This window comes from Papio anubis, chromosome 17, assembly GCF_008728515.1.
Source record: "Papio anubis isolate 15944 chromosome 17, Panubis1.0, whole genome shotgun sequence".
Classification (NCBI taxonomy): Eukaryota; Metazoa; Chordata; class Mammalia; order Primates; family Cercopithecidae; genus Papio; species Papio anubis.
In genome coordinates this window covers 11,500,001-11,517,116 of record NC_044992.1, presented here as the reverse complement: position 1 = coordinate 11,517,116, position 17,116 = coordinate 11,500,001, and the positions used below count along the sequence as shown (strand labels likewise).

The following is a 17,116-nucleotide window of genomic DNA, read 5'->3' as shown; positions in this document are numbered from 1 at the left end:
GACTTTGCCAGGCTGGACAATGCCTGATTTGGCAGGCCCTAGGCCTGCTGCCATCACTGGCTGCATAGCTGAGGGTCTCTAGCGTTCTCGGAATCAGATGCTGCTCTTCAAGCAGGAACTTCCAGCCCTGAGACCACCAGCCAGGCAGTTCCAAAGTACTAGGTGATGTCTGGGCCCTCATGAGACCTGAAGCAGCTTCGAAGCTCTTGTTTCCAGTGGCTGCAGCCAGAGGTTCACACTAAAGAGCAGATCCTGAGATCCTCATGTTAAAGAAAGAAGTTTCTGACCATCCCAAGTCTGGGAGATCCAGATGTGGGTGCTGAACAGTGTCCAGGAAGTGGAGAAGAGGCAGTGACCCTTTGTGGGAGAGCTTGAAGGGGGGACCCAAGTAGAGACTGTGGCAATGGGTAAGCAGAGGGTAATATGATTACAGTGAAACAGGGTCTCTCTCTGGTCCCCGGCCAGGTGTGTGTGGTCTTTTTCTGTATTGCCACCAAGTGGGTGGAACTTTTCACACCAACGGCCAGTTCTCTGATTCTCTAACACCAGTAGTGTGTCCCAGTTCTGCTCTGAAGTTGGACTTGAGGTTCAGGGTCTAACTAAGACTGTTCCTGTTCTCAGATGCCAGCCAGTCCCAGGGGCCACCTTGAACTTCTGGACAAATTGGCTATAAATTCGAGATTCCCACAATCTTCTCTCTTCAAGTTCGACACTTAGTTAGGAATGACTTACAGAACTCAGGGAAGGATTTTACTCTGTTACCGAATTTACCATAAAGGATACAACTCACCAACAGCCAGAGAGTCAGCGTGAGAGCAAGGTGTGGGGGAAAAGGGCATGGAGCTTCCATTGCCTCTCCTGGCATGCCACGTTAGTTACCAGTACTCCTCCCCCTGAGGTCACCAACCTGGAAGCTCCCTGAACCCCATGGTTTAGGGATTTTTATGGGAGGCTTCACTGCTTTGGCAATAATTTGACGTAGTCATTTGCATTGGTGGACAGGCCTAGCTGCCCTCCCTCCCAGAAGCGGGGGGTGGGGGGGTGGGGGTGGGTGGGGGTGGGGGGGCGGGGGGGGTGGGGAAGTGGGGGGGTGGGGAGAGATCGAAAGTTCCTAACCTTAATCTCAAGCTGTTCCCAAACCAAGCCCAGCCAGCCCAGAAGCCTAGCATAAACTCTGGTGTGGTTGAGAAGGGCTCGTTATGAATGACAAAGCCTCTTCCTTCACCTCTGTCACTCAGGAAATTACCAGGGCTTTCGGGGACAAAGACTAACTGTGTATTTCTTGTTATACCACAGCTAGGTTCCCTCAACCTCACCTAATTCTAACACCCTGACTCTCAACACTTTTTAGCTGTCGAGGATTGAGGGTGAAGTCTCCCAGCATATTCCACCTTTAGAACGTTTGAGAAGTTATTCAAAAGTTGCCGGAGTTTTCATTGGTGGGGCATATCCCGTAGAGGCACCTTAGTGGCGTGTCTCCAAGGTCTCCCATGCCTGGTGCAGGCCTCAGCTTTTGGTGTCTTTTTGGGACATTTCTTACCCTGGTTCCTGCTGGACTAGAAATAAAAGCTGGTTTTCTCTTTCTCCACATCCTTAGAAATTGTCTTATGATCTATTGCAGAGGGTAAGCTTTGTATCTTTTAGAGATCCTTACTCTGGATTCTTCAGTAATTACTAATATATGGTCTCTAGATCAGTATCCAGGTTCTAGGACAGGACATCTTATCAGAGAAGATGGAATCTCCAAGCTGCCAAGTGGGGGAAGTGGAGCCCCATCTTGAAGTGGTGCCTCAGGAACTGGGACTTGAGAATTCTTCGGTAGGGCCTGGGGAGCTTCTGAGCCACATCGTGAAAGAGGAATCTGACACAGAAGCAGAACTAGGTGAGGATGGTGCTGTGTGGTGGTCTCTTGGAGAGATTTTGGGATTGGGATTAGTAGGCCTAAGTGAGTTGAAATGGTACGCTGCTCAGATTGGGGTATCCCTGAGAGGTTTGCCAACAGGTTAGACCTAAATAAACCGCTCTTGCCTGGAGAGTCAACGTCTGTGTTTTAAACTGCTTTATGACTGGGCCAGACCGTTTGGATTTTGGCTCTGAGGAAGGAGGTGGGAGAAAATACGGGTGAGACTGGAAGGTTGGAGGGAGTTGGAGTTTGTCAGAGAGATAAACAGAAGTCTTGTAATATAGATGACAGTACAGGTATTGTTCTGATTTGTGAAGATTGTTATCTGCGCCCTCTGGGGAGTGGTTAAGGCAGACATCCAGATTCTGAAAACTTCCTCTCCTCACTTCAGCCCTGGCTGCCTCCCAGCCTGCCCGACCAGAGGAAAGACTGATCAGAGACCAGGACCTCGGAGCCTCACTGCTCCCAGCAGCACCGCAGGTGAGCTGAGGTACAAAAACGGTGAAAAGGAAACTTTTTACCTTCTATAATCTCTTCCTCCTGCCTCTTCACCCCATTCCCCATCCTGAGGAAACCTCTGATGTGCCCTCTGTCACCATACGTTAGTTTACTTTTCCTAGAGTTTTATAAAAATAGAATCATGCCAAATGTACTCTTATCTTTGTTCTTATGCATATAGTGTATATATATTTGCTTATTTCCGTATATTCTCTCTTTTTTTTTTTTTTTTGACACAGAGTCTTGCTCTGTCACCCAGGCTGGAGTGCAGTAGCGCCATCACGGCTCACTGCAAGTTCCGCCTCCCAGGTTCACGCCGTTCTCCTGCCTCAGCCTCCCGAGTAGTTGGGACTACAGGCGCCCGCCACTGCGCCCGGCTAATTTTTTTTTTTTTTTTGTATTTTTAGTAGAGCTGGGGTTTCACCGTGTTAGCCAGGATGGTCTCGATCTCCTGACCTCATGATCTGCCTATGTATTCTCATTTTTTGAAACAATTTGATTTTGATGTGCCTTAGAGTCATTTTCACATTTCTTATAATTGGGATTCATTGAGCTTCTTAGATCTGTGGGTGTATGGTTTTCACTAAACTTGGAAAATTTTTGGCCATTATTTCTAAAGCATTTTTTTTTTCTGTCTCACTTATTTCTCCTCTCCTTTAAGAACTTGGGAAATAATACCTGTGAAATGTGTATAATGATAATGTATATACATGTATCAGAGCTCTTCAGGTTGTCCCAAGCTTACTGATTTTTTTTTCTGTTTTTGAAGTCTTGGTGTTTTATTTTGGACAATTTCTGTATGTCTTCAAGTTCATTAATCTTTTCTTTTATAGTATCTGATCTGCTGTTAATCTCATCCAGTATATTTTTCATTCTGTTTTTGAAGTCTTGGTGTTTCATTTAGGACAGTTTCTATTTTTATGTCTTCAAGTTCATTAGTCTTTTCTTCTTACAGCATCTAATTTGCTGTTAATCTCGTCCAGTATATTTTTCATTTTGGATGAATGTTTCACGTCTAGAAGTTTGATTTTGGGCTTTATTATATCTTTCATGTCTATACTTAATGTGTTCACTTTTTTCTCTAGCTTCTTGAACATGTGGAATATAGTTGTATTTGTATTCATATCCTTACCTACTGATTACTACCTGTATTGGGTCTGGGCCAGTTTTGATCAAATGATTATTCTCATTATGAGATGTGTTTTCCTGCTTCTGTGTGTGCCTGGTAATCTTTGTCTTTTTTGTTTGTTTGTTTGTTTGTTTTGAGACAGGGTTTTACTTTTTCACCCATGTTGGAGTGCAGTGGTGCGGTCATAGCTCACTGCAGCCTTGACGTCCTGGTCTCAAGCCATCCTCCTGCCTCAGCCTCTTGAGTAGCTAGAACTACAGGCATGTGCCACAATGCTTGGCTAATTTTTAAATTTTTTGTGTCTTACTATGTTGCCCATGCCTGGTAATCTTTGATTGGGTATCAGACATTGGTGGGGTGCTGTATATTTTTGTATTACTGTAAATGTTCTTGAACTTTGCTATGGGATGCAGTTATTTGAACACGGTTGGTTGGTTATATGGCACCAGAGAAACATTTAGTCTAGTATTATTTTTTCCATGCTAAGGCACTTCCCTTCTGAGTATTCTGAGTAATCTGATGCCCCTTCATATACCAGGTTTTCCACTCTGCCTGGTGGAAGTACAAACTGTTTCCAGCACTGTGTGAACTCAGGGGATTGTTCCCTCTGATTCTTTTGGGTGGTTATTTCTCAGACTTTGGGGGTACGCTCTGTAGATCTCTGGAGCTTTCTCTTTGTGCAGCTTCCTCCTCTGATTTCTCTGCCCTGTCAACTCTTAAGCACCTTGGCATTTCCAGACTCTGAGCTCCTTCTGCTCAACTCAGGGAGGCTGCCTGGCTCAGCCTGGGTTTTCCCTTCCTGTGCTGCTGCCTGGATCCTCTGTCTAGGCAGTACGTTTGGATAACTAGCGCTCACTGAGTTTGTTTTCCCACTTCCAGGGATCTTGTTCTGCTCTGCTTGGGTAATGTGCAGTGTCTGAAAACAATTGTTTCACACATTTTGTCCCATTTTTAGTTGTTTCAGGCAGGAGGTACATTCAGCAATTCCTAATACTTCATTTTTGCTGTACATAGAAGTCTCTGGGACAGATTTATGTTGATATGTAGTTAACAATTTTGAAAAGTTGAATTTTGTAAAAATATTTTTTTTTCACGAGCCTATATACCTTCATTAAAACATCATTTACAACGTCGAGGGAACTCCTCCGGGGACTTGCCTTGCAGTCTACTGTAGAGCGAAGATGAAAATAGAGACGGCAGGAGGTGGTGCTTAATGCTGTGTTTCAGACCGGGGTCTGAGCTTCGGCTCTCCAGGCTCAGAGATACAAAAACCGGAGAATATCCGTTTCATAGTTTACTCTGGGGGAACGTGGATGGGGAGGTGGCAGGGGAGAGACATATCTTTTTAGTGAACCAAATGCACCCTCCTGCCTGCTTTCAAGGTGTCCAGAAACCAAATTGTGAAGCAAGACATTGCTTGGTGAGAAAGATTTGTGGGTGTTCTGTGGAATACGTCAACCAGGCTTGGAGGATTATTGTTTCTGCAGTATGTACAGAGTATTCTCACCTGTTCTGGATAACTTAAAGTCAGAAGATTTAAAATGCTCATCAGCACCAATTTGTGTTTTACAACTGTATTTACATATACATGTCTCTGTATTTCCCTACCTTCAGAAGATAACTAGGTAGCAACCATTTAAGTTAAACGAACAAAACTCATCCCTACCCAATCTGAATATCCCCTCCAAACTAACAGCAGTTATTTGCATCAGGAAGACTTTGATATTTAATGGAATCCTTTGGAAGTAAAAGGAATTTTTAAATTAATCACTCCCTCTAATCTCAAGAAAGTGAGGAACTTCATAAATAATGCCAGAATGATGATATGGTATTACTCCCAGTACACAGTAGTTATTTCATTAGTAGAAACCATGACTCAGTTGGAACCTTACATAGTACTCCAGCAATGCATTTACTCACCTTCCTCTGTTTTCAAACTTAAAGGAAAGGAACAGCGTGTAAGTAACTCAGTGCAAGTCAGTTGTAATATTTTATAAACCCACAAGATGGTGCCAGTTCCACACAAAAATAGAATTTTCTCATCAAATCCCATGCTTCTGTCTTTCAGGAGAGAAAGTTAGGTTTTTCCGTCTCTTCTAAATATGAGAAAAAGGCAAGCTGGCTGCCATTGGTGTCTTGCCTCTTCAGTAGGAGGTTTTATTCGAATGCACCCAGCTTCTTGGCAGTTCCTTGAGTAAATCTGTGTCTTTAAGCTGGAGGTACCCTGTCAGTGCTCCTGAAGCAACTTCTCTGGTTTTTGAATGAGCTGACTTTGACCCCTGGGGGTTTTGGTGGCTGTATCCTTTTCTGCCTTGTCCTCTTCTTGGTAGTTACTGTGTTCATGGAGTAGATCCTGTGTCAGCAAGCCAGGCAGCCAGGCAGATACTACTGTGCTTGTACATCCTTTCCTCTGCTGGCACTGAAGCCAGGGTCCCTGTGTTCCGACCACAAAGACTGAGAATTCCTGTATTCAGCTCAAGTGTTTGCTCAAGTGATTATTTTCAGGAGGTTGTTAAAATAGCTGCATTCACAGGAGATTAACAGAATAAGCTGCTAGCTGTTTATACTTTAAACATTAAAAAAATTTAAATTTAAATTCACATGAAAAATGTGGTGATAGTTAATAGTTGACTATGTAATTAGGTATATTGAGGTCACTTTTCAGCTTCCTATCCTTCCCACCCAAAAAAGTCCAAACCCTCTTTCGTTTGTTTGTTTGGGTTAGCACCTGCTAATTAAACACTTTTTGGTATCTCCTTTCTCCTTGAGCCATTTCCACTTCTCTTTGATGTGCTGGGGGCAGACTTGACTTAGGACTGAGAATGTTTTCACACTGCTGATAAAGACATACCTGAGACTGGGCAATTTACAAAAGAAAGAGGTTTAATTGGACTTACAGTTCCATATGGCTGGGGAGGCCTTACAATCATGGTGGAAGGCAAGGAGGAGCAAGTCACATCTTTCGAGGATGGTGGCAGGCAAAGAGAGAGCGCGTGCGGGCAAACTCCGGTTTTTAAAGCCATCAGATGTTATGTTATTCACTATCACGAGAACGGCACAGGAAAGAACCGCCCACTTGGTTCAGTTATCTCCCACCAGGTCCCTCTCACAATACATGGGAATTATGGGAGCTACAAGATGAGATTTGGGTGGGGACACAGAGCCAAACCATATCAGAGAGTGCCTTCCCCGAATAGTATATTGTATACAGTAGGAGGATGACTTTGTAATTCCTCTCCTCATTTCTGTTCCCTGAAGCCTGGCTATTCATGTCTATCAACTTTGGGGTTTCTGAAAGTGTGCAGAATCCGTTAATTCTCTCTGCAGACCCTTTGGGTGATTCTGGGAGACTGCATGTCATAGTAAGAATATATATGATCTACTGAGGACCTATTTGCTAAGGGCTCTATTTCACCTCAGCAACATATATCGAGTGGCTCTTCTGTTCTGGGCAGGCTCTTGGGACCTGGGAAGGTATTACACAATGAAGAGTAGGACAGAGTCCTTTCCTCATGGAGCTTACGTTGCTAGTAGAGGCAGCAGTTAATCAAATACTTACATGTGTGCATATACATATGTACAAACACATAAATATTTAATAAACATAAATGCTGTGAATAAAAAAAAGTACAGTGTGCTATGAAATTAGGTGACACTTGCATTATTTATCTCAAACCTCCCAACACTTTTGTGAGTTCAGTGCCATCATTAGGTGAGGCCTGAAACTCTGGAAGGTTAAGTAACTTGCTCAAGGTCACACAGCTAGAAAGTGGCAAGGTTGGGACTTAAAACTCAGTATGTCTGACTCCAAAAAAAATGGGTTGCTAATCCCTCTGCTATACAGTCTGAGTTTGTAATAGTCAGCTTCTTGGTGGAAGACTGAAATTTGAATTCACGAAAGCAGACCCTAACTGTATGGTATTCCCAGTTTTGAGTCTCCAGTCTGTCGTTTCATAGGAAAAGCAGGGCTTCTTTTGGAGATTGTGGAGGGACAGCTTGCTCCAGAGAACCCACCAGTTTTCCACTATCTGGCAAGAAAACTGATTTAATGTTAGACTCTAAATGCAGAACTATAAGAGATTTCAAGTATGGTTATAACCTCTCTCTCTTCTCTGAATATACCAATCTTTGTTTCAGGGTAAAGCTTACAATGCAGTTGACTCTAACTACATTTTACTGATTTGCACTTGCTTTTCCAACAGATTCCTTTTTAACTTCTTTCTTTTGCTTTTTGAATTTCCTGATTTTAATTAAATAGTGGGACTATCAGGCTATTTCTCTTCAAAGACCTCTAGTACAAGCACTTGAGTTAAAAAACAAACAAACAAAAAAACAAATAGTACCAGCCGGGCGAGGTGGCTCACACCTGTAATCCTAGCACTTTAGGAGGCCGAGGCAGGCGGATCACGAGGTCAGGAGATTGAGACCATCCATCCTGACAGTGAAACCCCCTCTGTACTAAAAATACAAAAATTAGCCAGGCGTGGTGGCGTGTGCCTGTAGTCCCAGCTTACTCGGGAAGCTGAGGCAGGAGAATCACTTAAACCTGGGAGGCGGAGGTTGCAGTGAGCAGAGATTGCTCCACTGCGCTCCAGCCTGGGCGACAGAACAAGACTCCATCTAAAAAAAAAAAAAAATAGTATGGAAAAGGCTCCTGCCCTCTATATTCTCCACTTTTAAATAATTCAGCTGAAAAAGTGCAGAATGTAAAGCCTAGATGTTTTCTCACCAAGGAAAGAAACACTGATACAGGGACTGTTGTTTTCCCTTTGGCCTCTTTGTCCCTTGAACCACTCTGCTGGGATTTCTCAGGCCTTGGGATGGCCATGATCCTGTGGCACGTTCCTTTCTTCTCAGCTTTCCTTTAGGCCGGGAAGGCAGGTTCAAACACCTTCATTGGAGTCATGGTATTGTATTTTTTTTTCCCCCAGGAACAGTGGAGACACCTGGATTCCACTCAAAAGGAGCAATACTGGGATCTCATGCTGGAGACCTATGGGAAAATGGTCTCAGGAGGTGAGGGCGTGGGTTAGCCTGATGGAAGGAGGTGGAAGGACTGGAAAACTGTGAGGCATTTTCCATGCACTCATAGAGACGTCTGCTGAACGTAAAATTGCCAGGTGAAGGAAATCATTAGGGACACAGTTGGGAACTGGGGCAAGTTGGAGATAGCAGAATCACAGTAAGAACTTCCTTGTATTGAAAGTATTCAGTGTGCCAGGAACTGTTTGTGGGTACATTGCACGGAGTAACTTCTTTAATCTATGAAATTGATGATGGTATTCTCATTTTAAACCTGATGAAAGTGAATGTCAGATCAAATACTTACCAACTGCCACGTAACTCATAAGTGGGCTGAGTCATGACGGAACTTAGTTGTGGCTGACTCTGAGTCCACGCTTTTTTCTACTAAGCCACACTTGTCAGCCAACCATTGGTGGGATCCCAGTCGTGATGCTCACACCAGCCTGCCAGGTAGTCTACAGACCTTTCTGTCCACCTCCTTAGACTCTTGTTTTCGTGGCCTTTACCATCAGTCAAGGTCATCCTGTGAGTACTGGTGTCTTACAAGCTCCACACGCTGTTCTAAGGTGAATTTCTGCAAGCGTCCAGAGCCTTCATATTGTCTCTAATGCGTAGGGTACTCCTTTGAAAGACACAGCTTCAGCTCCCAGTCTTCCCCATTCATCCAGGCCCACCATACATCTTTCTCTCTATAGCAGGCATTTCCCATTCCAAACCTGACCTGACTAATTCAATAGAATATGGGGAAGAGCTGGCAGGACTGTACCTTCATGTCAATGAGAAGGTCCCAAGACCCACCTGCATAGGTGAGTAATCGTTCATTGGTCTGGAATCATTTCTGACTGCCTCTCATGAAATTGGAGGTGACTGGGGAGGTGGTGAAGGAGGTCGAGGGAGATGGAATATTCTATTACGTTGGTTGTAAGTAGCCATGATCTGATTGGTTTGATTCGACTATTGAGATTGAGTCTATTTATCTCTGGCTATAGGGCTGCTGACACACATTTAACCATGGAAGGAAGACCACACATCAGACCTGTTGCCTTTAATCTTTTCTGTTGTTTTAGCTTTCTTTCTCAGAAAGAATTAAGATTCACACAAATTGAGACCAATACAAATAGAGTAGAATTTCATTGAAAAGGACTATGTAGCAGCCTAGCAAGAAGTTAGAGTATCTAGACATAAAACAAACAGGAAAAAGTTTTATCTAATCCCTGTGCACCTCACATTTTTAAAACAGCAACATCAACAAATACTTCATATAAATAATTTATTTAAGACTAGGGAAGAAGAAATCTGAACTTGTTCTCTTGTAAAATAGCAGTCATTCTTTGCTTTCTACACTTTTTCTAAAACACTGAAGTGATGTAAAACCTAACTGTGAAACCTCCCCGCCCCGCCCCCACACATACACACACTTACGTACACAGTAAATCCCAGCACCTTAGAGGAAGAAGAGGACCAAGGATGGGAATGGTAGGGCAAGCCATTCTTTCTCCCCAGTGGCATCTGAGTAATTATTTTCTTTTGCTAGTATACCACAGAGAGAGCGATCATTAGCTGAGATATTTGATTTTAATTTTATGCAACATATTTATCACGCTATTTCACAAGGATTTCTTCTGGAACAGTATTTTTCAAACTGCATTGCATAACCAGTTAGTGAGTTGTGAAATCATATGGTAGAGTTACAACCAGCGTTAAAAAAAACAAACAAAAAAACCAAACAATAAGATTGAAGAGGAAATATCAGATGTAGGGGTGGGTAATATTTCAGGAAATACTTGTTTAAAATATGTGTGTGTGTACTGTGTTTCAATATAAATATATTGATTACTGCCTTAGCTTGGGCTGCTGTAACAAGATACCATAGATAAAGTTGCTTAAACAACGAACATTTATTTCTCACATTTCTGGAGGCTGGGAAGTCCAAGATCAGGGTGCTAGCATGGTTTGCTGACCTCGCTTTTCTTGCTGTGTCATCACAGAGCAGAGAGGGGGGTTGGGGAGAGGAGACAGGGAGAGGCAGGGAGAGACTGGGAGGGGGGAGGTGAGAGAGAGGGAGAAGGGGAGACAGGAAACTAATCCCATCATGAGGACTCCACCCTTAGAACCTCATCTAGACCTAATCCCTCCCAAAGGCCCCAGGCCCCACCTCCAAATACATTTTTATTAGGGGCTAGGGCTTCAACATAAGAATTTTGGGGGGATCACAGTTTAGTCCGTAGAACTTATTGTGGGTTGTAGTCAGAGAAGGTTGAAAATATTGCTTTGGAGGTCGTTGCAGTAGGATTTTTTTTATAGACTATTTTTTAGGGCAGTTTTGAGTTCATAGTAGAATGGAATGGAAGCTACAGAGACTTCTCATATAGCTCCTAGTAGTCTGATCTTATTTGTGATTTATAGCTACTATATTCCTACTCATTTTGTTTGTTTGTTTGTTTTTCCCTCATCCCACCTCTGCTGACATGGTCCCATTAGATACTGCCTGTAACCAGATGTGAGGAGTCTACAAGGGTCATCCCGCCTTGATAGGCAAAACAAAACAAAACAAAACAAAAAAACTATTATACGTTCCTGTCTCTACTAAAAATGCAATATATATATACGTGTGTGTGTGTGTGTGTATATGTGTGTGTGTGTGTATATATATATTTATAGCTGGGCATAGTGGTGGGCACCTGTAATACCAGCTACTTGGGAGGCTGAGGCAGGAGAATTCGCTTGAACCTGAGAGGCGGAGGTTGCAGTGAGCCGAGACCACACCATTGCACTCCAGCCTGGGCAACAAGAATGAAACTTCGTCTCAAAAAAAAAAAAAAAAAAAAAACGAAGGATATGTGGAAAGAGGTTTAGGACGATGAATCTGGCAGCAACGTGTAGGACAGATAGGAAGGGAACACTTGGAGGAAAGAAGTCTGCAGGAAGTCAGTGCGGGAGTCCGGCTGTCTGGGGAAGAGACGTGGAATAATTGTGGAAGTCACAGTAACCAGATGGGAAAGGCCTGGTTTGAAAACTACAACAGTGTGCTAGTTTACCAGATCTGGACTCAGATCAGGGGCAAAAATCAATGTCGAGAGTGAATATGCTGTTATAGTTGACCGTATGGAAGAACAGCTCCTAGTTAAAACAGGCCAGCAGGGGGCAGTCTCAAAAAGTCATCTACTTCCCCTTCTAATCAAAATCCAAAGGATTAAAGTTTTTAAAGTAGTTTTCTGGAAAAATATAACATGCAAGAATAGTTTTTTTAAAAAAGTTTTGAAAGAAGAATGTTTCATGAATGCTAGATCTGAAAATATTAAGTCTTGTATTATAAAGGTAAAAATCATTAAAATAGTGTGATGCTGATATAAAAGTAGATGCACAGATCAATGGAACAGAAAAGGGAGCATAGAAAGAGATGCTGGTCTGTATAAGAATTTAGCATGATCAGGCCAGCGCGGTGGCTCATGCCTGTAATCCCAGCACTTTGGGAGGCTGAGGCAGGCGGATCATTTGAGGTCAGGAGTTTGAGACCAGCCTCGCCGACATGGTGAAACCCCATCTAACTACACTACAAAAATTAGCCAGGCATGGTGGTGGGCACCTGTAATCCCAGCTACTTAGGAGGCTGAGGCAAGAGAATTGCTGGAGCCTGGGAGGCAGAGGTTGCAGTGAGCCGAGATCACGCCACTGCACTCCAGCCTGGGTGACAAAGCAAAACTCCATCTCAAAAAAAACAACAACAACAAGAAACAGTTTTCATGAACATGACAGATAAATGATTATTTTTGTTAATATAGAAAGAGTTAAAGAAAGTTGATACGAAAAATGTACTTTCCCAGTAAAATATGAGCAGTAGTCCTCGAGTATGAAAAATAGCTCATGAATGTGATAAAGATTCATCCTTTCATAACTTAAGAATTAAAATTTAAAACAATGAAAAACCATTTTTCATCCATCTAAATGGCATGTTTAAAAATATTCAATATTTAAGTATTGAATACCTGCTTCCCCCTCTGCCCAATTTCACATATGAGAGGATGGCAGAGTTGTTCTGGAAGCTGGGTTACCAGTAGGTGTCAAGAGCCTTAATATTTATGCCTGTTGACACAGTAATTCCACTTTGAGAAATTCCTTTGAGGTATTGATGAGAAATGTGGGCAAAAACTTATGAAGAAAAATGCTGATCACAGCATTATTTATTGTAGCAAAAACACAATAAGCAAATTAGATTTTCATGGTAGGGGAACAAATTATGTGTTTATTATGGCATCTTCTTGATGGGCCATTACTCACCTCTTTAAAATGATATTTATACTCAAGCCTGTAATCCCAGCACTTTGGGAGGCCGAGACGGGCGGATCACGAGGTCAGGAGATCGAGACCATCCTGGCTAACACGATGAAACCCCGTCTCTACTAAAAAAAATACAAAAAACTAGCCGGGCGAGGTGGCGGGCGCCTGTAGTCCCAGCTACTCTGGAGGCCGAGGCAGGAGAATGGCGTGAACCCAGAAGGCGGAGCTTGCAGTGAGCTGAGATCCGGCCACTGCACTCCAGTCTGGGCGACAGAGCGAGACTCCGTCTCAAAAAAAAATAAAAAATAAAAAATAAAATGATATTTATAAAGGCTTTTTTAAAGACAAGAGAAAGTACCTTTGCCATTGGAGAGGAATATATTCTAAGGCTTTTATTTTATTTTATTTTATTTTTAGATTCAGGGACATTCTAAGGCTTTTTGACTTCACAAGTTCAGATCTAGCTCTCTAGAAGATGCCTAGATCCCTGGCAGACAATTGAAAAGACACTAATGTATGAAAGAGAAAGGTAAATGGCATGTTTAGATCTTTAGTTAGAGATCTTTAGAAAGAGAAAGAGATCTTTAGAAAGATCTTTAGTTAGAGATCTTTAGAAAGAGAAAGGTAAATTGCATCTTTAGATCTATATAGTTAAAATCATGTATAAAAGTTGAAAATCCTACCATCAAAATAAAAATTTTCTATATGCATCATTAAGTAGTATAGCCAAAAACCCAAGTTATGGTGAGAAAAACAAACTTCCAGTTGCTAGTGTGATTTAATAAAGCACATGTAAATACTAGATTCAAGCACAGATCAAGGGATTCACTTTTATAGTACAACCTTGCTGCACTGCAACTGTGGTAAAATGACACGTGCATTTCACAAATTCTGGGCGTCTTATGAATGGGAGAGGGAGACTCCATATTACATTGATTAATGCCACCATTCACAATTAAATACTACATAGCTGGATATGGAACGATATGTACAATATGACACAAATTATGTCAGAAAATAGCATATACCTACACACATATAGATTAAATTAAAAAGACTGAAAGGAAATGTATACTCATAGTTGTTATCTCTGGGTGGTAAGATTGAGGCGGATTTGGTTTTCTTCTGTATATATTTCTCTCTCGAGTTTTTTTTTTAAGTTACCATATTTATCTTTTATACATAATCAGATAAAAATCATTTTAAAAGCAGTAGTTGCCTATAATACTGGACCTTTCCTGGACCTTAAGAAATACATGTGGCTTTATTTATGGAGTGATCACTTTATGAGCGCTCCTGTGTTGTTTAAAAATCCTCAGCTCCAGAGCCGAACCATTTAGCCTTGAACCCAGGACAGGGGAAGTGAGTTTGAGCATTCAGGCATATGGTAGTTTTCTTCCTCACTTACTAATGCCCTTAAAAAAAAAAAAAAGAGGCCGAGCGCGGTGGCTCACACCTGTAATCCCAGCACTTTGGGAGGCTGAGGCATGTGGATCATGAGGTCAGGAGATCAACACCATCCTGGCTAACACGGTGAAACCCCGTCTCTACTAAAAATACAAAAAATTAGCCGGGCGTGGTGGTGGGCGCCTGTAGTCCCAGCTACTCGGGAGGCTGAGGCAGGAGAATGGCGTGAACCCAGGAGACGAAGTTTGCAGTGAGCCGAGATCGCACCACTGCACTCCAGCCTGGGTGACAGAGCGAGACTCCATCTCAAAAAAAAAAAAAAAATGAATGTTTTATGATGACCTTCTCTTTGACATTGAGTTAGTAAACAGGGCACAGCACTTGAACCATTTCAAATCTTCTTTCTTCTTTTAGGAGACAGACAAGAGAATGACAAGGAGAACCTAAACTTGGAGAATCACAGGGACCAGGAGCTCCTGCATGCTTCCTGTCAAGCCTCAGGCGAGGTTCCTTCTCAGGCTTCCTTGAGGGGCTTCTTCAGTGAGGATGAGCCAGGATGCTTTGGAGAAGGAGAGAATCTCCCTGAGGCTGTGCAAAACATTCAGGATGAGGGAACAGGGGAACAGCTCTCTCCTCCGGAAAGGATTTCTGAGAAACAACTAGGTCAGCATTTGCCTAATCCTCATTCAGGAGAAGTGTCCACTCTGTGGCTTGAGGAGAAGAGAGAGACCTCCCAGAAGGGGCAGCCAAGGGCCCCCATGGCCCAGAAGCTCCCCACCTGCAGGGAGTGTGGGAAGACCTTTTATAGGAATTCTCAGCTTGTTTTTCACCAAAGAACTCACAACGGAGAGACATACTTTCAGTGCACCATCTGCAAAAAAGCCTTTCTGCGGAGTTCAGACTTTGTGAAGCATCAGAGAACTCACACAGGAGAGAAGCCCTGTAAATGTGATTACTGTGGGAAAGGCTTTAGTGACTTCTCAGGATTGCGCCACCATGAGAAAATCCACACGGGCGAGAAACCCTATAAATGTCCCATCTGTGAGAAAAGTTTCATTCAGAGATCAAACTTCAATAGACATCAGAGGGTTCACACAGGAGAGAAGCCTTATAAATGTTCGCACTGTGGGAAGAGTTTCAGCTGGAGATCGAGCTTTGACAAACATCAAAGATCCCACTTAGGAAAGAAGCCCTTTAAGTAGCCAGTAACCAAACCCTCTTTCCCCATTTCTGTCTCCCAGCCCGTTAAAAATATACTCAGCTCCATCAAGAGGAACTGTGTCTCTGAGAGGATACCCCTGTTCATCTCCTCTTTTCATGGATTGGAGAGGCGAGAATCTGGACATGGCTTTGGACTTGGAGGATATCTTGGATTGGATTTCACAATGGCTTAAATTCTTGATTCTGCCTCAGGAGAAAGAATAGTCTTCATGTTTCCACTCATCCTTCCTTTGGACCCACTGGGGAAAAAGTCTAAACTGGAGATCCAGTTTTAGAAGTGCTTTCTGGGAAGCATTTAATGGGATTAGCTGTAGTCACTGCTTATGGGAAGAACCTCAGATGAGCCCCTTAAAATGGGTTCTAGAGCAGGTCTTCTGTTCCAGAAGGGGAGAAGAGAAGCATAGAGGGCCAGTGAGCTCACGTGCGTTCTTTGTCATCGGGGCGAAAAACTCACTTCAAGCGTCCCTTGTTTGAAATAAACTTAGAGTCACTTTCTATCTTACTTGTTTGAAGTGTTCACTGTGTGTTTGACTGTATTTCAAAGCACATGATTTCATAGAAGACCCTAGGCAGTTGAGCTCCAAAGTCAGCCCCTATAAACCTATCCAGTTCATGATGTAGCAGAACAGTAATAGGAAAGTCCTAGGCTGATGTTCAGATGATGAGAGCTTGGCCAGGGCTTGTCTCAGCTAAGTTTGTTTTTGGTGTCCTCTTTCTGAGCCAACCTTCCACTTGATCTCTTGCCTCAAGCCGCCCCTCTTCCTCCTGGCATCTCACATGTGGCTATCATTTTTGCCAAAGTGTGTTCTATGCTTTAAAATTACCTTTGTTTTAATCTCATTTTGTCTGTGAGTGTTAGGAAGAAATCAATAGTATTGATCTAGTTTATAATACTGTCTAGCGGTTTATTAACACATGTATCTAAACTGTCCAATTGTCCTTGTCGCCACAAGTTACATGCCTCAAAGTGTCCTGCTTGTATAATGAGACTTCCCCCTCCCACCGTCTTCCACTTCCTTCTTTTTGCCTGAATTTTTTTTTTTTTGAAGACAGAGTCTTGCTCTGTCGCCAGGCTGGAGGGCAGTGGTACAGTGGTGTGATCTCGGCTCACTGCAACCTCCGACTCCCTGGTTCAAGCAATTCTCCTGCTTCAGCCTCCCGAGTAGCTGGGATTACAGGCACGCACCACCAAACCCAGCTAATTTTTGTATTAGTAGAGACGGGGTTTTACCATGTTGGCCAGGATGGTCTCGATCTCCTGACCTCGCGATCTGCCCATCTCGGCCTCCCAAAGTGCTGGGATTACAGACGTGAGCCACCATGTCCGGCCTATCTGATCTTACTATACTACTATGAGTGAGGCTCAGGAAGGATGATGCTAATGTGGACAGAGTTATCTCTCTGAAAACAGATCAGCCTATAGTCAGGAAACTGCAAGTGCATTACTCGTTGATGGGAGAGGAGGGACAACACCCAAGCTGGAGTTCCGGGCTTCCAGGAGTAAAATTTATTAACTCCCTTGTATCATGAAGATGAGAAGGCCCCACTTAGGGGGTGCAGGAACCTCAAGGAAGCAAGCAGGAAAATCATAGAGGAATTAGCATTAGAGTCCATATTCTGTATAGCAGAGATTTATAGCATGGTGGGATTTGAGG

The 17,116-nt window shown here is 43.0% G+C and overlaps 1 protein-coding gene across 2 annotated transcripts; it reads left to right on the top strand.

Moving 5' to 3' along the window:
* The first annotated feature begins 274 nt into the window (after positions 1–274).
* ZNF18 (zinc finger protein 18) lies at positions 275–15,963 on the top strand. Of its 2 annotated transcripts, XM_031656984.1 has the most exons (6): positions 275–407; positions 1,693–1,882; positions 2,295–2,383; positions 8,462–8,546; positions 9,251–9,361; positions 14,655–15,963. In XM_031656984.1, the coding sequence occupies exons 2-6, from the start codon at positions 1,735–1,737 to the stop codon at positions 15,440–15,442; spliced, it is 1,221 nt and encodes a 406-aa protein (XP_031512844.1). In that variant the 5' UTR covers positions 275–407; positions 1,693–1,734; the 3' UTR covers positions 15,443–15,963. The 2 variants fall into 2 exon arrangements, with proteins under 2 accessions (XP_031512844.1, XP_031512845.1); XM_031656985.1 differs by lacking the exon at positions 9,251–9,361.
* Positions 15,964–17,116: the final 1,153 nt, after the last annotated feature.

Excerpts from the sequence above, each read along its gene's own strand:
- ZNF18 (XM_031656984.1), top strand. The coding sequence starts at position 1,735 with ATGGAATCTCCAAGCTGCCAAGTGGGGGAAGTGGAGCCCCATCTTGAA. Across the intron at positions 2,384-8,461 it reads TGCTCCCAGCAGCACCGCAG|GAACAGTGGAGACACCTGGA; the intron begins GTGAGCTGAGGT and ends TTTTTCCCCCAG. Across the intron at positions 8,547-9,250 it reads TGGGAAAATGGTCTCAGGAG|CAGGCATTTCCCATTCCAAA; the intron begins GTGAGGGCGTGG and ends TTCTCTCTATAG.